General features: G+C 64.4%; 2 protein-coding genes across 2 annotated transcripts in view; both read left to right on the top strand.

Annotated features, from left to right (window-relative positions):
* Window positions 1-4262: 4262 nt before the first annotated feature.
* Window positions 4263-8028, top strand: LOC141971180 (pulmonary surfactant-associated protein B-like). The gene is made up of 8 exons (XM_074928344.1): window positions 4263-4329; window positions 4790-4914; window positions 5618-5686; window positions 5775-5900; window positions 6410-6508; window positions 6707-7036; window positions 7790-7897; window positions 7993-8028. Exons 1-8 carry the CDS (start codon window positions 4263-4265, stop codon window positions 8026-8028), a joined length of 960 nt encoding a protein of 319 aa, XP_074784445.1.
* Window positions 8029-12415: 4387 nt separating this feature from the next.
* Window positions 12416-20963, top strand: part of NUDCD3 (NudC domain containing 3) — a 33367-nt gene continuing 24819 nt past the window's right edge. The window contains exons 1-2 of the mRNA XM_074928692.1: window positions 12416-12659; window positions 15326-15633. Of these exons, the coding sequence (XP_074784793.1) occupies window positions 12462-12659; window positions 15326-15633 (506 nt within the window). The 5' untranslated portion in view covers window positions 12416-12461. The remainder of the gene's footprint in view (window positions 12660-15325; window positions 15634-20963) is intronic.

The raw sequence follows: 20963 nt of genomic DNA, 5'->3' as shown, positions 1-20963 counted from the left end.
CCCCCGGTTCCCCCCTCATCCTCCCCAGCCCCCCCCAAGTCCCTCCAGGTCCCCAAAGCCCCCCCAGGTGCCCCCCACTCTACCCCCTTGTCCCCTCGCATCCCCCAGCTCCCACCTTGTCCCAGTTCCCCCAGTCCCCCCCCGTGTCCTCCTGCTCTCTCCTTGCCCCCCCCACGTCCTCCGGGTCCCCGTGGTGTCCCCTTGTCTCCCGCCCATCCCCGAAGTCTCCACAGTGTCCCCTTGTCCCCCCGCAGGGCCCCACACACCCCCCAGGTCCCCAAAGTCACCGAGTTCTCCCCTCCCTCTGCTTTTGTCCCCCCATGTCCCCCGCCGGTCCCTCTCTGGCCCCTTCCAGTGTCCCCCAGGTCTCTCCTTGTCCCCTCCCAATGTCCCCTCAGTGTCCCCCAGGTCCCCTCTTGACCCCCCCCCGTGTCCCCCAGGTCCCCATGGCTTCCTCTTGTCCCCTCCGTGTTCCCCAGGGGCTCCCCCAGCACACCCTGTCCTTCCCCCCGGCCCCCCATGTGCCCCCGGTCCCCCCCAGGGCACTCACATCCCCCAGCAGACGTGACTGGGGGCCACCATTCCCGGACGCTGGGGGCCCCCAGCCCCCCCTTCCAGCGCTGTGGCCGCCGTGGTTTTGTGGGGGCCCCTTCCTGACATCACCCTGGCTGCCACCCCACCCCGCGGGGACATAAATGTCCTCTGGGGCTCGGGGATGGGCAACCATGGCCTTGGTGCTGCTGGCCCTGCTTACTGGTGTCACTGGTGGGGACCTCCATGGGGATGGGAGGGGACATGGGGGACGTGGGGGGCCAGAGGGGACATGGAGGGATGGGGACATGGGGGACGTGGGGGGCCAGAGGGGACATGGAGGGATGGGGACATGGGGGACGTGGGGGACGTGGGGCTATAGGGGACAGGGATGGGGACATGGGGGGGGACAGAGGGGACGGAGGGCTGGGGGAAGGGGGGACATGGGGAAGGGGGGCAGGAGGATGGGAGGGGCCATGGAGGGTCGGGGACAAAGGGGATGAGGACATGGGGGGGGACAGGGACATGAGGACGTGGGGGACAGGGGGACCAGGGCGATGTGGACATGGGGGGGACGGGGACATGGGGTACAGGAGGGTGAGGGGCAGTGGGGGGTCAGGGACATGGAGGGGTTGGGCACACGGGGGGGGCGAGGACAAGAGGGGACATGGGGTCAGGGGAGGGGACGCGGGGACGTGTCCCCTGACACGGCACTGCCCAGGCATGCTGCTGGCGGCGGCCAAGGGCCCCCCCCCGGACACCCTGTCGGGGGGGGGGGGGCTGCCCTGGCAGGGTCCCCCGGAGCACCAACACCCCCCCGAGACCGAGGGTGGGCTGCAGCTGAGTGACGATGACATCACGGTGAGGGGACACGGGGGTGGGGGGACACGGGGCGAATGAGGGGACACAGGGGGGGTGAGGGGACACGGGGGGGTGAGGGGACACGGGGGTGGGGGGACACGGGGGGGGTGAGGGGACACGGGGGTGAGGGGGGACACGGGGGGTGAGGGGACACAGGGGGGGTGAGGGGACACGGGGGGGTGAGGGGACACGGGGGGTGAGGGGACACGGGGGTGAGGGGACACGGGGGTGGGGGGACACGGGGGGGGTGAGGGGACACGGGGGTGAGGGGGGACACGGGGGGTGAGGGGACACAGGGGGGGTGAGGGGACACGGGGGGGTGAGGGGACACGGGGGGTGAGGGGACACGGGGGTGGGGGGACACGGGGGGGGTGAGGGGACACGGGGGTGAGGGGACACGGGGGTGGGGGGACAAGGGGGGGGTGAGGGGACACGGGGGTGGACGGGGCACCCGTGGGGATTGGGCAGGTACTGGGGGGGCGCCCATGGGGGACTGCGGGGGGGGGGGGCACCAAGAAGGGGACTGGTGGGACACTGGGGGGGGCACAGGGGGGGACTGGGGGCACTGGGCTGGCAGCGGGTGCTGAGCTGTGGGTGCACAGGGCGGGGGGGGGCAGCTGCCCCCCGGCCCCATGGTCTGCGCCGTCTGCAAGAGGGTGGTGTCGGCGCTCAGGGACGTCGTGGTCAACCCCAAGGACAAGGTAGACGGGGCGGGGGGGTCACACACACACACACACACACACACACACACGTGGTGCCCTTGTGCAACACCCTCGTGTGAGGCAATGCCCCCCCTCACCGTGCAACACCCTCGTGCAATGCCTTGTGCAAGGCAACACCCCCGTGTGATGCCCCTGTGCGATGCCCCCGTGCAAGGTGCTGCCCGTCTTGCCGTGCCCCTCATGCGATGACCCTTGTGCAAGACACCGCCCCTTGTGCAAGGCTCTTGTGCAATGCCCCCTTGCAAGACAACGCCCCCCCCGCCCTGTGTGTTGACCCGGTGCAAAGCCCCTGTGTGAGGTGAGGCCCCTCGTGCAAGGCCCTCGTGCAAGGTGCTACCCCTTCCATGCAATGCCCTCGTGCAACACCCTCGTGCAAGGTGCTGCCCCCATGCAGTGCCCCTCGTGCAACACCCTCGTGCAAGGTGATGCCCCCCACACCCCGTGCAAAACCCCCGTGTGCAGCGAGGCCCCTCGTGCAAGGCCCTCGCGCAAGGCCCTCGTGCGGGCGACGCCCCCCGCCGTGCCCCCCCGTGGCGGTGCTGACGCGTCCCCAGGCGGGGGTGGCCCGTGTCACCCGCCGCGTGTGCAGGCGGCTGCCGCGGGGGGCCGGGCTGTGCCGCCGCCTGCTGCACCAGGCCCTGGGCACCATCGAGGCGGCCCTGGAGCAGCACCAGACCCCCGCCCGCCTCTGCGCCCGCCTGCGCTGGTGCCGCCCCCCCGAGGCAGGTGAGCCCCCCCGGCCCCCGCCCCTCCCCGCGCCCCGGCCGCGCCCGGCCCAGGAGGGCTCTCGGGGGAGGGCGGGGACGGGGACGCGGCGCCTCGGAGCCCTGACGGGAAGGGGGGGGCCGGGGGGGGGAGGCGCACCCATGGGCGCTGCTGGGGGGCCGTGGGAATGGAGGGGGGGCCATGGGGGAGCGGGCATGGGGGCGGGGACGCGGGGATATGAAGGGTGGGGGGATGTGGGGGACAAAGGGGGACAAAGGGGGACGGGAACAGGGGGGTGTGGGGGCACGGGGGGGCGCGGGGACAAGGGGGTGACATGGGGGTGTGGGGATGGGGACAAGGGGGTAACACGGGGGTGTGGGGACATGGGGACAAGGGGGTGACATGGGGTGTGGGGGCATGGGGACAAGGGGGTGACATGGGGGTGTGGGGATGGGGACAAGGGGGTAACACGGGGGTGTGGGGACATGGGGACAAGGGGGTGACATGGGGTGTGGGGGCATGGGGACAAGGGGGTGACATGGGGGTGTGGGGATGGGGACAAGGGGGTGACATGGGGGTGTGGGGGCACAGGGGGGCGCAGGGACAAGGGGGTGACATGGGGGTGTGGGGATGGGGACAAGGGGGTGACATGGGGGTGTGGGGGCACAGGGGGGCGCAGGGACAAGGGGGTGACATGGGGGTGTGGGGATGGGGAGAAGGGGGTGACATGGGGGTGTGGGGGCACGGAGGGGCACAGGGACAAGGGGGTGACATGGGGTGTGGGGACATGGGGACAAGGGGGTGACATGGGGGTGTGGGGACATGGGGGGACATGGAGGGATGGGGGGACAAGAGGGCACGGGACATGGCGGTGTGGGAGTGTGGGGGGACGCGGGGACATGGGGGTTTGGGGACATGGGAACAGTGGGGTATGGGGACATGGGGGGACATGGCGGGATGTGGGGGTCTGGGACACGGGGACACGGGGATGTGAGGGGACATGGGGACAGGGACATGGGGACACGGTGCCCGCGGGTGCCCTGTCTCTCCACTGCCACCTCTTCTCCCTGCAGGCACCAGCTGGCTCCAAGGGCACCTGATGTCACCAATGTCCCCCCACACTGTCCCCCCCATGCCATAGCCACTCCATCCCTCCCCGCTCAATAAAGGCTTTGTCACCGCAGCAGGGACACTGCGTCTGTCCCCCGACACCGTGGCCACCGGGGTGGGATGGGGAAACGGGGACCCCGATGGGGGACACGGCCGTGAGGGACACGGGAGCATGGGGCGGCAGCAAGGCCATGGGGTGGGGGACAGGGGTGGCAGCCCCCAGGTGTCCCCGTGGCGGGTGCGCACGTGTCCCCACGGCGCTGGCACCGTCCCAGCGGCCACCTCCCGCCGGGGCTATAAGAGGCCGCGGGGCTCGGCCCTGCCAGCGCCACCATGGCACCGCCACTGTCACCGTCACCCGTGCTGGCGCTGCTCCTCACCCTGCTCTGTGCCACCCCAGGTAGGGCCCCCCCACACCCTCCCCTGGGCGGGGTGCGCCCCCAAAGCTGGGTGACCCCCCCAGGCTGGGTTCAAGACCGAGTGTACCCTCAGATCTGGGTCCCCCTCCCTACAGCTGGGTGCCCCCCCAGAGCTGGGTGCCCCTCCCCATGGGCCCTATGGGTGGGGGGGAGAGTCCCCAGGGGTGGGGTGGGGGAGGACCCACACTGGGGGGGAAGGGCCCGGACAGCCGGGTCCCCTCTTGAGGATGGGGGCGGGGGGGCTTGGGTGGGGGTGTCCCGGACACCTGGGTCTCCTCTTGGGGTGGGACACGGGGGGGCATTGTGGCTGGGGGGGGCCCTGGGTCCCCCTGCGAGGGCTGGGGGTGGGATGGGGCACCTTGGGGTGGGGGTGCCTGACGCCTGGGTCCCCCGGGCTCTGGGGGGCGTGTGCTGGGTGTTGGGTGCTGACGGTGGCCGCAGGGCTGGGGGTGCCGGGGGGGCGCTGCGGGGTGCCCCCCTCCGCCTGGTGCCAGAGCTGGGAGACGGCGCTGCGCTGCGGGGCCCTGGGGCACTGCGCCCGCCAGGCCGGGGCACCCCCCGCCACGGTGAGAGCCCCCGTGTCCCCAGAACCCCCGCGCGGCCCCAGGCCCCCTCCCTCTGTCCCCACTCACCCCTGTGGCCCCCGTGGCCCCACACCTCCACCCCACGGCCCATAGCCCCATGTCCCCCGTTCCCCATGTCCCCAAGTCCCCATTCCTCCATGTCCCCAATTCACCCATGTCCCCAATTCACCCATGTCCCTATGTCCCAATGCTCCCCATGTCCCCATTCCCCCATGTCCCTCGTGTCCCCATGTCCCTCGTGTCCCCATTCCCCCATGCACCCATGTCCCCATTCCCCCATGTCCCCCGTTCCCCATGTCCCCAAGTCCCCATTCCTCCATGTCCCCAATTCACCCATGTCCCCAATTCACCCATGTCCCTATGTACCAATGCTCCCCAAGTCCCCATTCCCCCATTCCCCATGTCCCCCATGTCCCCATTCCCCCATGTCCCCCGTTCCCCATGTCCCCATGCACCCATGTCCCCCGTGTCCCCATTCCCCCATGCACCCATGTCCCTCGTGTCCCCATGTCCCCCATGTCCTCATGCCGCACATTTGTATGTCCCCACATCCCTTGTCCCCATGCCTCGTGTCCCCACACTGTATGTCCCCATGCCCCCAACTTCACTTCCCCACATCCTACACCCCATGTCCCCACCCCACACGTGTCCCCACGTCCCATGTCCCCCGTGCCACCTCTCGCAGGACATGTGTTCCGACTGCCAGCAGATCGTCACCCTCCTCACCCGCATGGCCAACGAGTCAGCCACCAAGGTGCCTGTGGGGACGGGGTGGGCACAGGGGGCCACCATGGGGGCCACCACGGGTGCCAGCGCGGGTGCCATGGTGGCTGTGGGCGCAGGTGGCCGTGGAGGGCTTCCTGCGGCGGGAGTGCGCGGCGCTGCCGGTGCCCACCATGGTGTCACCCTGCCAGAACCTGGTGCACCAGTACTTCAGCCTCCTCCTCGATGACCTCGAGGGGCGCCTCGTGAGTGGGCACCCACGGGTGCTGCGCTGGATGGGTGGGGGTGGCGTGCGGGGGGCACTGGGGACATCTTGGGGTGCTGGGGGGGGGTTGGGACACTGTGACATCTGGGGACACCTCAGGGTGCTGGGGGGGCCTGGGGATTGGGGACATCATGCCAGCTGGGGACAACCTGGGGACACTGTGCCAGTTGGGGACATCTTGGGGTGCTGGGAAGGGGGGGTTTGGGGACACCCTGCTGGTTGCAGACACCTCGGGGTGCTGGGGGGGGTGTGAGGACACTGGCCAGGGACATCTTGGGGTGCTGGAGGTCACCGTGCCATTTGGGGACACCTTGGGGTGCTGAGGGGGTTGGGGACCTCAGGGTGTTGGGGGTGCTGGGGACACCTTAGGGTTGCTGGGGGCCACTGTCCATCTGGGGACACCTGGGGGTGCTTGGGGACACCGTGACACCTAGGTCACCTCGGGGTGCCCTATGCTGGGTGCCCTCACCCTGTGTCCCCACCTCCTAGAAGCCCTCGGCCATCTGTGCCCGCCTGACGCTGTGCCCAGGTGAGCCCGAGGGGGCCCCGGCTGTGCCCCCCCTCGGGGCACTCAGCACCCGCCTGCAGGTAGGGACCTTGGGGACATCGGCACGGGAACTGGTGTCTCCGTGGGTGGCTCTGTGGGCACAACCCTGGGCATAAATTCAGGAATCGAGGGGCACCTCCATGGGTGTGCACAGAGCTGAGCACCCAAAGGGTCCCACCGTGGGTACAAGCAAAGCTGCAGCCCCACCACTAGTCTCAAGAGTGAACGCCCATCCCCAGGTCGCCGCCGGCGAGGCCCTGCCCGTGCCGCTGCCCTTGTGCTGGCTGTGTCGCACCTTCCTGACCCGCGCCGAGGCCGCTGTCCCCAAGGAGAAGGTGGCGGCGGCGGCGGCGGGGCTGTGCCGGGTGCTGCCGGCGGTGGTGGCGGGCGCGTGCCAGTGCCTGGCGCAGCGGTACGCGGTGCTGGCGCTGGAGGGGGTGCTGGGCCGCCTGGGCCCCCGCCTGCTCTGTCACCTGCTCCTCTCCTGCCGCCCCGAGGACGGTGACACGCCGCTGTCACCTCCCCAGAGGCCCCTTGGGGACACCGAGGCCCCTTGTGGGGGCGCTGAGGTGAGCGGGGTGAGGGGGTGGCACTACGGGATGAGACTGAGGGGACAGGGGGATGTCACGGTCCCCAGGGATGGGACAGGGCACCCAAGTGTCACAGCTCCTGGGTGTCACAGCCTTGAAGGGACACTGCAGTGACACCAAAGGGTGTCACAGCCCCTGGGGACACATGCTGGGGTGTCACAGCCCCAAGGGGACATGCCAGGGACCCAAAGGGTGTCACAGGCCCAGGGGACACCTGCTAGGGTGTCACAAGCCCAAAGGACACATACTGGGGTGTCACAACCCCCAGGGACACATCCTGGGGACCCAAAGGGTGTCACAGCTCCCAGGGCCATGTGCTGGGGTGTCACAGCCCCAAGGGGACATGCCAAGGACCCAAAGGGTGTCACAGCCCCCAAGGACACATGCGGTGACACCAAAGGGTGTCACAGCCCCAAGGGACGCATGCCAGGGTGTCACAGCCCCAGGGGGACACTGTGCTGGGGTGTCACAGCCCCCAGGGACACATCCTGGGGACCCAGAGGGTGTCACAGCCCCCGAGGACATGTCGCAGAGTGTGACAGCCCCAAGGGGGACACACTCAAGGGTGTCCCCAGGTATAGCACCCCTCAAGGCAGGGGGGCACTGAGAATGCCATGGCCCCACGGGATGCAACGAGGACATCACAGCCGTTGGGAAGGGGGTTCCTGGGGGTGTCCCCACCCTGAGGGGGTACTAGAGGACCTCCCTGACACCCACGTCCCCACCCTGCAGGACCTGGGACCAGGCCACCCCCTCCCCGCGCTGTCCCCAAACCTGGGACCCTGCGCCCTGGGCCCGACCTACTGGTGCTCCAGCCCTGAGGCCGCCCGCCGCTGCCAGGTGAGTTGGAGACAAGGTGGGGACAAAAGGGACAAGGTGGGGGGACCTGGCACCCACCGTGCTCCCCAACTGCCCCCTCCCCGGCTCTCCCACAGGCCCTGCAGCACTGCCAGGAGCACGTCTGGGCATAGGGGGGGGCAGGAGGAGCCCCCACCCCCCAGCTACATCCCTCACCCTCAGCCCCCAAATAAAGCTTGGATGCTGCCCTGCCTCAGTTTCCTCAGTTTTTTGGGGTGTTTCAGAGTGTGGGGGGGGTGACGGGGTGTGAGGAGTGGAGGTGCCTTTTTCTCAGAAAACAGGCGGGTTTTTGCACCTCCCAGAAGCTGTGAAAACCACGTCCCCCACCCAAAGAGAAGCGACAGCCAAAAACGGTTACAAAAATACAGGGGGTGGCCTTTAACTCGGGGGCAGGGGGGCTGTGGGTGGCCCTGGAGGGGCTGTGAGTGCCCCCGGGGGGGCTGTGGGTGCCCCCGGGGGGGCTGTGGGGGTCCCCAAGGGAATCAGGCACCTTGTTGGTTCGTCTCGTCTTCCTCGCGCCGCTTCCAGATCTGCGGCAGAGCAGGGAAAAGGGGGGGGAGCAGTGGTCAGGGGGGGACAAAGGGACATTCTGGGGTGTGACAAATGTCCTCCGGGCCCCCCCCTTGCGGTCACCGAAGCCCCTCACCTGGATGTAGGCCTCTGAGAGGGTGATCATCTGCGGCAAGATGTCGGTGACCTGCAGGTCCTGCAGCTCGTACCACTTCCCGGTGCCCTGCGAGGGGGCGGGAGGGGGCAGAGGTGAGGGGGGGGCACCCCCCTTGTCACCCCTGAAGGGCTAATGCTTGGACAGCAGGCCAAGCCAGAGCTGGCCTCTGGATGAATCCTGTCGATTTGATAACCGTAACTGTTGTGCTAGCAGGTATGGTACTAAGGGGTAGCAAACCACCTACGCTGATGGACAGAGTGCTCAAGTGTTGACGCCTGAACAACAGGCCCCGAGCCGAAGCTAATGCAGTATGGAATCATTAACGAAGTGTGTACGCTCATTAATTAAAGACGTAGCTTAGAACGTAATATAAATATAAAGCTAATAGAATTAATATTATTTAAATACATATAAGTATAAAGTATAAAAGTATAAATATAGGTGTAAATATAAGTATAAATGTAAGTATAAAATATAAAAGTATAAATATAACTATAAATGTAAGTATAACTCTAACATGAGGATGAAATGCTGAATGTTCCCAGCTTTCCTTGTTTAGCCTTGTTCAAGGCCGAGAACCCAAATCTTCGGCCTTGTTAGAAACTCCCTTGGTTCTTCCCCCCGCCCCGAGCCCTGGCCAGGCTCTGGGTGGAATCCAACAGGAGGGTGAAACCAGCTGTTTCCGCTCCAAACAGAGGTGCCGGTTATTCTGCCTTGCTGGTTCTTGGTCCCTCAGGCCGGACCCGCTGGCAGCGACTCTGGAGGCCTCAGCTACGGGTGGAGGCACCGCGGAGGATTTCCCACTCGCCGGGACAGGCTCAACAAACCCTCGCTGCACCCGGGGCTGCCCAGCGCCTGCGGGTCGGGATGGCGGGAACGGGTGCCAGTGGGGGTGGATCTTCCTTAACTCCCCCTCTCCTAGTCACGAGGGGATGCATTACCCTGAATTTTCCGGCGGCCTGGGACCTGCACCTGCTCCCTGAAGGAGCTGAAGCTTCTCCCACCCAAATGCCAGGCCATTTGTCGCTGCAAACACGTTCTGGAAAGTGAACAAGTGTCAGACACAGCCCTCCTTCACATCCCAGCTGGGTGGCCATGTTCTCAAAGGGAAACCTGAGGCTGGAAGGAGTCAGGGTTGTGCAGCCCCAGAGCTGCACTGACACCGGGAGCGAGAGGCGAGGGCAGGGACAGGGAGAGCCTCAACTGAGCAGTGGGATGGGGTCACCCGGGCAGAGGTTCCTTGAGGCCATTTCTGAGGCCTCTTGTGTCCCCGAGACCTCTGTGAGGGCAGGGAGACACAGCACGGGGAGTAGCTTTAAGTCCCCCACCTTTGACAGAAAAGAGCAGCAGGAGGCAGACACAGGCCGGGACAGCTGCAGTCCGTTACGGCCGCACAGCTGCTCACCCTTACGCGAGGCCTCTTCCCACTGCCCCGAGCTGGGGGGTGAGGGTGAGGTGACAGAGCCCTCCTGCTGTGGGGCCGGGCACCTGCCCATCCCATCAGGCCACCGGCTGGCAGAAAGGGGAGAACAGCTGACAGGAACAACGCACGGGGCACCCCGGCCCCGCACAGCGCCCGCCGCCCGCCATGATGGCGCCCGCCGAGAGCCGCTTCCGCTGCCTCCTTCCCGCGCCCCCGCCGGCCCCGCCCCCGCCGGGAGGCCCCGCCCCCCCGCCGGGAGGCCCCGCCCCCGGAGAGCGGAACATCCCGGGCACGGGAGAGAGGCGGGAAACGGGCGTGCGGGAGGGGAGATCCTCGGCGGGATGGGAAATCGCTGGGGCGGGAGGGGTTGTGGTGTGAAAACTCAAAGCCTCGCAAGGCTGGCCGGAGCCGGTGCTGGCAGAGCGGTGGCGGTGGGGAGGGATCCCCCAGAACGCTGTTCGCCCCCCAAAACCCCACCCTGCCCGCCCGCCGTGGCCGGTACAGCAGCAGGCTCCTGCCCCCCCGGGGCTCCTGCCCCCCGGGGCTCCTGCCCTGCGGGTGACGCCCCAGCCAGCTCTGCCCCCCGATATCTCACCCCGTCGCCCCCGTCACTTCCCCCAACAGAGGTTCCCTCTCTGTCTGCTGACGGTGTTGGCGGTGCCTGGTGTGAGCTTCACCGCCCCGGCCGTGCCATTGGGGACTCGATGGGACTGGGGCCAGGGACTGTGGTCCAGAGGGATCCCCTGTTCCCTGCGGGCTCCTGCCCACCCTGGCTCCCTGCCACCCCTTCACTCCACAGCTCAGCATTCGGTGAGGGCCCCCTCTGTGCTCCACACCCTCCCCAGCAGCACCCAGAAGCCGGCAGAAGCTTTCCTGAGCTGACAGAGGACAACCTGCAGGTGCAGGACCAGCAGTCGTTCACCACGGACGTCACCAATGTCCACAACATGCTGGTCTGGCTTGACACCACAAATGGTGTCCCCGTGTCCCTGACACCCCCAGCAGCTCCCCAACTCCTCACAGTATGGGACGGAGGGTGACTGCTCCGAGGACCGAGTGGGAGCAGCGATGCTGGGGGATGCCAATCCCTCCTGGAGGGAGGGGGGTGGCAATGTCCCCCTTGCTGGACCCCTGGGGATCCCCTGAAGGTTCCCTTGCAACCCACATCTTTCTGTATCGATTGCTCAGCAGTTTCTGCAGAACTCACTGTCTTGATGAAGCAAACCAACCGTCCAGTCTCACCCAGAAATCGTTGGGAGGGGATCCAGCAGCACCTGTGCTGCTGAGGCTCCCCTGCTCCCCGGTGCAACGCTGGGATGGAGGAGGAGGGACAGGCTCGCTCACCCTCTTCTACCTCATAGGAGCAGGAGTTACAAGTTATAAATTAGAGAACTTGTGGGTGAGAAACGCATGACAGAAATGATGAATTAGTGAATTCATGTGTCAGACACGCCTGTGCAGAGGAGATAGAGCCCTTGTTTGCATCTTTGGCTTCTTTCCTGATAAGCTCGTAAATGAAAGCTTAATTTACAGAGTAAGTTGTCCTGTAAATGTGAGCGATCCAAACAGACCATGACAGGGGACTTGGGGGCATGGGGGAACGGGGACATAGGAATGGGGAGGGGCGGCTGGTGACATGGGGGTGTGCAAGGACATGGGCGTGGGGCCAAAGATGGGGATGGAGCTGTGGGGGGATGGGGACTGGGGGCAGCATGGAGCGGGGTCGGGGGGACACCAGTGGCTGTGCTGGGGTGCAGGGCTCAAGCCAGGGGAGCTGCTCATCTGCAAGGGCCTGAAGGACCCCATCGTCCCCCAGATCTGTGGGGGGGAGGGGGATGTGGGTGCTTGCCATCCCCCACGGGGCACCCTCATGGTCCTAGGGGGACAGGACCCCTGCACCCACAGAGGTCACGCTCACGCCAGGCTGCGTGTGGAGGTGAGGTTCCCCCCTGTGGGGTAACAGCGCGGTGACCGTGGAGCCAAACCTGCTGCCGGGGCTCCCCGCGGCACATGGGCTGGTGGGGCGCTGTACCTCATGGGGGGCCTGTGCCAAGACCACCCAGAGTGAGGCCAAGAATTGTCCCCGTGTCCCCCCAGAGGGCTGCAGTGGCGCAGGGGTCCCGCTGCCGCTCTTGGGTGTCGGGGGGTCCCCAGGGTGCTGCAGCACAGCAGGGAGGCCCACTGGTGCCACCGGGGTCTGGGAACCCCCTGGGTATTGAAGTGAGGGGGGGACACTGGTGCCATCGCGGGGCTGCGGGTCCCCCGGGAACCACAGCGCGGCGGGGGGCGGGGGCCGGCGGGGCGGCCGGAACGCGGCGGCGCGGGGCGGGTTCCGGGCGGGCTCCGGGCGGCAGGCGCGGGCGGGGGGCGGGGCCGGAAGTCCCGCGGGGGACGGCGCGGGGCGGACCGGAAGCGCGGCCGGGCGCGGTTGCCGTGACAGCGGGCCCGGAGCCGCCATGGAGGCCGCGGCCGCGCTCACCGATATGTACGACCAGGCGCTGCTGGGGATCCTGCAGCACGTCGGGAACGTGGAGGAGTTCCTGCGCGTCCTCTTCGGCTTCCTCTACCGCAAGACCGACTTCTACCGCCTCCTCCTGCGGCCCGGGGACCGCCTGGGCTTCCCGCCCGGCGCGGCGCAGGCCATGGCCCTCCAGGTACCGGCGGGGCGCCCGGGCCCGCTGCGCACTGCCGGCCCTGAGGGGCCTCCCCGGGCCGCTGCTCCTCGGCGGGCTGTGGAGGGGACGAGGCCCGGCCGCGCGGGGTGTCGGGTGGGAGGCTGAGGCTGCGGTGGCCGGTGCTGTCCCCGTCGCTGGGCCTCACGAGCCGTGATTTTCTCCTCCGAGCCGAGCGGGCCGCGTCCCCCCGGGGCTGGGCAGGTGTCTGCCAGCGGGCCGGCCCGGTCTGCTGTGCGGCGGCTGTGGTGGGGATCCAGGCAGGGTGGGAGAGACCGGGAACGGGGGCCCCCGGGTTACCGAGCCTGCCCGCAGGGCTGGAGGAGGAGGCGGGAGGTGTCCTGGCAGGGCGGGCGCGGGGGGAGGATGGGCAGCATCACCCTTGTGACAGGATGAGGAGCCCCGGGGGCAGGCGGGGACTGCGAGACCTTCCTGGGAAGAGCCGGGGTGCGATACCCCGATCGATACCCGTCTCGGAGCTCGGCCCTAGCTGAGCCCCGACACGGGGCGCAGAGCGGGCTCGTGGGGAGCTGCCAGCGTGAGCCGTGGGAGCAGGGAAGGTGGAGAGCAGCAGGAGGCATGCGGGGGCCCTGACAGTCGTGTGGGGAGCTGGTCTGGGCTCCGCTCGGCGGGAGCTTGTGGCCAGCACCAGGCTGGCTTCAATCGTGAGTGAGATGGCAAAAGTCCTGACCTGCTGTTTTTGCCGCCTGGCTAGGCTCGGCTTGCTGTTGGGGCAGTGCTGGAGGCCTCTGACTCAGGGCTGTTCCAGGCTGTTGTTAATTTTTTTTAGCAGGGAGGAAACAAGCTCGTAAAACTAGGGGTAAGGCTGGTTTTGGGGTGTTCATCTGCTCAGACCGGGGGAGTTTTCCTTCCCAGGGGTGTAAGGCATGGGGGTGACACGGGCAGGCTGACGGGAGATCCCTGCCCCTCTCCCTGCCGTGGTCCTCATGTGATGCCTCAGCCCCCGTGTCCCTGGGTTAGCCCCTGCCACGGGAGCGCACCGGGCTCTGCGGATGAGTGGGGAGCCCGGGGGGGTCTCAGGCTGCAGAGGGGAGAGCGCAGAGCCCAGACCACTTGGCAGTGGGGCAGTGATGGTGGGAGACCTGTCTCGTGTCCCCCTGGGCCTGGGCACAAGGAGGGAGCCGCAGCTCTGCGGCCGTGGTGTTCGTTCCCCAGGAAGGTGTTGGCCTGGGCAGCCTTGTGGCTGCAGCCACAGGGACCCAGAGTGTTGGGGGTCGGTTTGGAAGGGACTTGACACCCCTCCCGACTTGGCTGCAGCTTGGGGGAAGGACACAGTTTCAAGGTGTCACTCTACACGGTCCATGCAGGGCTGGCTTGAGCTTGGGCTTTGGCTGGGGACAGATGCTGTGGCTTCGCGTGGAGTAAAAGCAATTGTAAAGCGAGAAGCAATCAGAGCGGGGACGATGCCCAGCACTCGCCTCTCCTGAGTCCTCATCCCATGGGCTGGTCCCCGCCTGGGGAAGAAGCCTGGGGTGAGGGGCATGAGCGAGCACTACCAAAAAGCTGCTCCTGTCCTTCTGTGCTGGTGGGAGCCCTCCTGGCGCCACATCCCTTTGTCTTATGCCTCCTGTATCCAGTGAAAGGCTTGAGTCAAGCGGCGCTGCAGGCTGGGTGTGCAGCCTGGCATCAGTCTCCCACTGGAAGCACTGAAGCTGACTCTGAAATATCCCTGGGAAGTGAAGGAGGGCTGCGTCTGATGCTTGCTCACTTTCCAGAACGTGTTTGCAGTGACAAATGGCCTGGCATTTGGGTGGGAGAAGCTTCAGCTCCTTCAGGGAGCAGGTGCAGGTCCCGGACCATCGTGCCTCCCTCGGCTGCATCCTGCAGTTGTGGATTTAACTTTTAACCTCCAGCCTGCACTAGACAGGCACAGCTAGAAACAAACTGCAGGGTGGCATTACATCTTCTCCTGGTGCCCTTGGCTTGGGCAGCAACCTTCTTGCCTGCCACACCTCTTGGGGTGGGGAGGGATGTCTTTTCTCTGAGCAAGTATATGTTTTTGGCAGGGATCGGTCAGTTCTGGCTCAAAACCCCACATGAGGTCACTCTGCTCCTTCACCTGCACTGGCTAAGAGAGCTCTAAGTCTGTTCGGGCTCAGCCAGCACCGAGTAAGCTGTTCTGCAGCTTCTCTTGGGGCAGCTCATCCTGTTTGTGCCTCGGAGGTTTGGTCTGATCTTTGGGCTTGCAAACAGCCCCTCGTGAATGCTGGAACACAGGGCGAGGGGAGGCTGGGGGGGCAGCGGCTCCCTTGAAGCCCGTTTCTCAGCCAGGAGTCAGAGCTCGTTGCTCTCCTTTTCCCTGGAGTAACCAGGCATCATCCCAGGCTGATGTGAGTTCAGCTGCCAGAACATGACGCAAGAAATTACTTCAAAACAGCTCCCAAGAACTCAGGCTTTCTCCTGAGGCATGTTGAATATGGCTGTGTGACTTTTGAAATAGTTGTCAGCTGGTTTTGTTGGTGACTGAAGCATCATGGTGTAGGGTGTGGGGGCCGTGTGGTACCCAGAGAAGGAGGGACAGTTATAAGTGCCCCACGTGTGCGATGCTTCTCCTCTCCTTTTTCTCTGGCTTCTCAGGCAGAGCGTGGTGGCTTGATGACCCACTTGGTTTGCTTTTTATCTTTCAGGCCTTCAAAGTCTTCGAGCGGATGGCTCGTCAGGATGATGAGAAGAGGCGCCGAGAGCTGGAGGCGAAGCTACGGAAGAAGGAGGAGGAGGAGGAGGCTGCTGCAGCTGCTGAGAGGGTGAAACTGTCCCCTGCAGCTCAGGAGGTTGAGGTAGAGACAACAGCAGAGCCCATCCCAGTGCCAGATGCCGGGGGAGCTGTGGGGACGCAGGATGTGGCTGTAGCCCAGGACATGGCGCCCAGTCCTGTGTCGGTGGAGCCCCCGGGGGCCTCTGCCCCAGCAGAGCCCCGGCCAACAGAACTGCCCACGTAAGGGTCTCTTACTTTCTTCATGCTCCTGGCAGGGGGGAGGCAAAAACACAGAGGTGGTGTTCCCTGTTCTGCTGTATGGCCCTTTTAGGGAGGGGTGGCCCTCCTCTGTGGGCACTCAACCCTGTGGGAGGCTGTGAGGATTTCCCTTGTGGGCTCTCGTGGCTGGAAATGTCGTGTAATTCCCAGAGGAGGACAGGGGGTTGTTCTGTAGATGGCTTGGTGTCTCCCTCTCTGCTCTGAGCAGGGAAGCTGGCACATCCCCGGACACAGCCCCGCAGAGCTGAACTGGGCTGCACTCCCTGAGCTGCACTCAGCTGTGTCCCTTTTCCAGCACTCACCGTAGCGAAGCCGGGCTGATGGTCCTGTCTGTTGCAGCTTTGGGAAGCCCTGGCACCGTCCTGTAACCCTTTTCTCACAGAAATTCATTGTTGCACTCCCCTGGTGTGCTGTGAGACATGGAGCTTGCACAGATACCCACAGTGCCTGTGAGGCCGTGCAGGTGTGTGAGGCCAGCTGCAGCATCAGATTTGTGCAGCAAAAAATGACTTTGGAGACCTTCAGAGGTCTCTGGCCCAACCTTTTGCTCAGAGCAGGGCCAGCTTTGAAGATCAGTCAGGTGCTGCAGAGAATTTTCTCTTTATCTGTGTTCTTTAGCAGGGCTAAGCATCCGTGGTTTCTACAAAAATGTCCTTGTTTCAAGGTCCTTCCAGGGTATCTGTGACTCTTCCAGCTCGACTCTTGTCTGCCGAGCAGTGGGAGGTGAGCTCCAGCGGGCTAGCATGGCCCTGATGAACCACTTACCTGAGCACAGGGTCCTGTGCAGGGTTCGCTTGTCCTTCCCTGGGTGTCACCTTCACCCCTGAGCCGAGGCAAAGCTGCCCAGCCCTCTCTCAGGGCCTCACATGCCATTTTATTTCAAGCTCCCGTGTCTCCTTGCTGCCCAAGTCAGTGCTTTGCCTCGCTGATGTAGCGATGCCGTGAGCAGGCCGTGGCAGACCACTGTCTCCTCCTTCCTTCCCCAGTGTCTCTCATGGTCAGAGCCCCATGCGATGGCCATGCTGCCCTCCACCTGCTCGCCGCTGCTTTCCTGATCATATGTGGGGCTTGGCTGTGGTCTGTCCCCACTGTCCCACTGGTGCTTAGTGAGGAGAACAGCTTGGGGTGGTGACCTGTGTCCCCTAGGGCAGTTTTAGACACATCAGAGGGGAGAGCAAGCTGCTGGAGGGACATGGGCTTTGTTGCGAGAGCCCCAAGTCCTGGAAGGACTGGGATGGCAGATGCCCTGGAGGGGCAGAGAGGATTCAGGGTTTGGACTTTGGGGACTGTTGGCCTTTGGCATGTGGAAGGGATGGTCTGAGGACCAAAATCTTGGGGGCAGTGGAATGGTACGTGGCAGGACTGTGTCAGAGCCCGAGGCTGCAGCCTCAGCTCAAGGCAGTGGTAGAGGGGAGGGCCCGAGCATGGCAGCTGCTGGTGGAAGGGAAGGCAAAGTGCCTGCCAAGTAACTTGATCCAGTGGGGAGAAGGAGAAGGACTCATGCTTAACTCAACCAGTCTGACACACATCCCGCAGGATAAAAATAAGCCAGAAGCCAAAAATGAAATCACCTGAAAACCCACGTTCTGCTGCCTGTGCTGGAGCTGTCCTGTGAAAGAAAGATTGTCCCCAGGGCTGTCAGTCTGACACCTCTTCCAGCGCAAAATTAACAAGCCAAAAAAAGCCTTGTTAGAGCGGGCAGGTCTCTGTGGCCGGGCTGCATGGCCATGGTGCCGACCTGGGTGTTTCTAGCCTGGCTTTATCCTAAACAGAAAGGGGAGGGAGAGGCTGGAGCCGCCTGCGCAGCCACAAGCGGGAGGGAGCTGGGGCTGGCCTGAGTGCTGGCTGCTCCTGCCCCCTTGCAGTCCACATTTGTTGCTTTCTGCCAGCTGAAATTTCGACTTGGGCCTTTTGTTGTGGGGGCAGCAGCCGTTGCAAGTGGTATTTAGTTGCCTGAAAACAGATGTCAAGGCTGCGGGAAGGAAACTGGAGGGATTTGGAAGGAAGCTGAGCGCTGGCGCAGGGGCAGGACGTGTCTGATGGGGACAGCTCCTGCTGCAGGTGGGGGGGGCTGATCTCGTGTGCTCGGCTGGGTGCAGAGCCCAGCCCTTGCATCCTCCACGCTCTGAGTGTTTGTCCTGGCACAGCTGGAGAGTGGCCCCTGACAGACTTCAGACGCTCGGATGCTGTTTTGCAGCCTGCAGACGTGGTATGCAATGCAAAGCCCTGCATGGCAGCTCTCCCACCAGTCTAGCTGTGAAAAAAAGGTGCCTCCAGCTGGATACACGTGCCCCTGCAGCTTCTGCCTTGCCTGGCTGGCTTTTCTCCCTCTTCTTGCCTGCACCTGCTCCTACTGCCCCAAGCACTGGTGGGGTAAAACCCCCCGGTCCCCTTGGTGCCTGCCCAGTTTGGGTGCGTGCTGGGTGAGCCCAGGCACAGGAGGACCCGTCCAACGAGACTTCACAGCCTTTGCAGCTGCTTTCGAGGCCAGAAGAACAGGATGTCTGTGGGCTCCAAGTAGGGCAGAGCAGCCAACAGGTTTGTCAAACGGCTGTAGTTGATTTCTGTGCCTCTGGGGGGCACTGGAGCCCCCCAAAAGGTAGCGGGGACCAGGAGCAGGCATCCTGAGCACCCCCCGACAGACTATTAATAATTTAACTGGCTACTTAATTCTGCACAGCCCCTTCTGAGCAAAACCCAGAGCCACCAGCCTGGTTACGAGGGGCGCATGAATAATGCGCAGCTCTGGCAGCAAGAATGCAAAAAAGAGCTTAAACGAAAATATTTTCCATCTCCCTTTCTTTCCCCCCCACCCCCACCCCCTGCTGCCAGTGAAGAAAACCGCTGCTACCAAAATCTATATAAAAACTCGCTCATTCTGTCAACCTGACTGCTCCATAAATGTAGGGCAGGTACCATCCCAGATCTGCCAGCTCCCATCAGAGCCTCGCCGTGCGCCTGGGTGCTGGGGCGCTGTTCGTGATCATCTTTACGAAGCGCAGCGAGATGCTGGCAGCTTTTTTGGGGTCGATCCGGAAGGGAAGAGCAGAATCAAGGCAGTTTGGTGGCTGTGGAGGATTCCCGGCAGGCGAGGAGAGTCGTAGGGCTTGGTTGCTTGCTCTGCCTGGGGCTCAGCTAGGTCTCCCCAGGTGCCTTGCCCTCCCTGCCTGTGAAAGGCAGGAGGAGCAGTTCCTTGTCACTAGGGAGGCTGCCCCGCACATGCTGAGGGCTGAGGTGTCCTTGGGGTGACCCGCGTGCCAGGAGCTGTGCCCAGGGGGACCAGAGGTCTCCTCCATCCCACTGAAGAAGCCAGCTCCTTAGGCTGGCTTGCACCTGCCCTGGGTGTCCTTGCCATCCTTCCCCAGCCATCGTCGCCCATGTGCTCTCCCCACCTCGCTGGAAGGGCAGAGGGGAGCGTGCCCCCCCTTGTGCCTCCACCACGGGGCTGTTTGTCCCGGGAGCACGCAGCCAGGGCTGGCGTTGCAGCTGCACAGCTCGCGCAGGCCCCGGCTCCGACTCTTCCCCCATCTGCTCCCAGAAGCCATCCTTGCCTGAGCTCAGCTCCTAATTTTGAACACCTCTGCCGCCCAGCACCCTCCCCTTCCCCCAGCTTGGATTTCATCCTGCATATATTTGCCACACAGCATTTAAAATAGAGCCCGGCAGCCCACGTGTGGCACTGCGCAGCCCGGCCTGGGCGCTTGGCTTGTGCGTTCTGACTCCAGTTCCTGGCTCCCCTCTGCTCCTTTATTTCTCTGAGTATGAACAGGGGGGAGGAACGCTCCCCTCTCCTGTGAGCCCCATCCCAGGGGTTACTCTGTGTGAGGGCAAGAGGTGGTGGCAGAAGGTTAGTAGCAACATCTCTGGGAAGCCTGTGCAGGATGGTGAATATCCCACCTTCGGATATTTCTCCATCCAGCCCTCGCGTCTCTCCCGGGTGCTCAGGATGGGACAGCTCTGGGCTGTTTGGGGTGCTTTGCTAGAGACCGTCTTGGACCTTCAGGGAATGACCCACTGGATAGAGCAGCTGGGCCTGTGATTGTCAGGGGAGGTCTCCCAGAGGAGGAGTTCTGTGGGGTGATCAGATGTTGAAGGGTGGCTCAAAAAATGATGGTTTCCCCCCTAGTTGACTCCAGCCTGGCTCCTGCCTCCCCCTCAGGCAGCGGGGAGCTGGGGGAGTCCCTGGTTTCTCTGCTCCCCTGTGTATGTGGGGCCATGGCTTGGGTTGGAGCAGGCTGAGGTGCAGCCGTGGCACCTGCACGCTGCGGGTTGGGCTGCCCTGCCATGTGTGCACACCCAGGGCTTGAAACGGGACCGGCGGGACACAGGGCACCCGTGAGCGCCGGGCGGGCCAAGGGGGACGAGCAGCCCCTCATCCCTCGGGAAGGTTTGTGGCTGCTGCGAGGGACCTGGCACGGGGACTTGCACTGCTGAGCCAGAGCAGAATGAAACCCTGGGGCCTCTGTGGCCAGACTGTTCACCTCCTTTGGCGTGGAGAGGGAAGATGCTGGGGGGGGGACTGTGGTGAGAAGGGGACTGTTCATGGCTCCGCCACCGCTTTGGTCAGGCCGCGAAGGAGACCCTGCTGGTCCTTTGCCATGTGTGACCTGGGGAAGAGACTCCCCTGCCCCGTGCGTGCGGTGTGGTTGTGCCGAGGAAGGAGGACAAACCTCCTTCCACCAGCGTTGCCTGGGCCCCGTCCTGGCCCGCGCTGGCCACCGTGTGCAGGTGAGCTCTGCCCAGGGCCAGCCGCCTGCTCGCTGCTCTGCTGTCCCCGTAAGTGGGTGGCGGGGCTCGGCACTGACCTACAAAAATCACTTGTGTGCTTTCCGGCTCGCTGTCCCCAGTGAGAGGCAGAACAAAATTGAACTGAAATGTGTTAATCTGGTGAGCTGACTTCTCTGAAGCCCCAGCTCTCTCCTCTCCCAAGAGTGGCCGCTTCCATTCCCTGCGGCCTGGGGTTAACCCTTTGTGGGGCATGCTGGAGAGCATCCTCGAGATGACACAGCAGTGCTCTGGGAAATTTCCATGAGGCTCCTGTGTGAATCTAATTCGACTTAGCAACGGCTTGGCTTTGCTGGAAGCCCAGATGGGTTGGGATTTTTTTACATTGTGAGGTCCTTGCAGGATGGGCTTTCTGGCACAGCTTCATTCTCCTTGGGGTGCTGGCGATGGGAATTTTGTTGCTGGTCACCCTGAGTGGAGAAGCAGGGCTGTGGAGAGGAGGTATTGTTACATGCTGCTGGCTTCGAGGCCAGTTTTGTTTGACTCAGAGGCAGCATTATCTGAAG

The sequence above is a fragment of the Athene noctua genome, chromosome 28 (assembly GCF_965140245.1).
Source record: "Athene noctua chromosome 28, bAthNoc1.hap1.1, whole genome shotgun sequence".
NCBI classification, from domain to species: Eukaryota; Metazoa; Chordata; class Aves; order Strigiformes; family Strigidae; genus Athene; species Athene noctua.
Note: the sequence above shows the minus strand (reverse complement) of the source record. Positions and strands in the feature narration are given on the sequence as shown.

Coding starts and splice junctions, on each gene's coding strand:
- LOC141971180 (XM_074928344.1), top strand. CDS start 4,263: ATGGCACCGCCACTGTCACCGTCACCCGTGCTGGCGCTGCTCCTCACC. Junction 5,687..5,774: donor CCAACGAGTCAGCCACCAAG/GTGCCTGTGGGG, acceptor CTGTGGGCGCAG/GTGGCCGTGGAGGGCTTCCT. Junction 5,901..6,409: donor ATGACCTCGAGGGGCGCCTC/GTGAGTGGGCAC, acceptor CCCACCTCCTAG/AAGCCCTCGGCCATCTGTGC.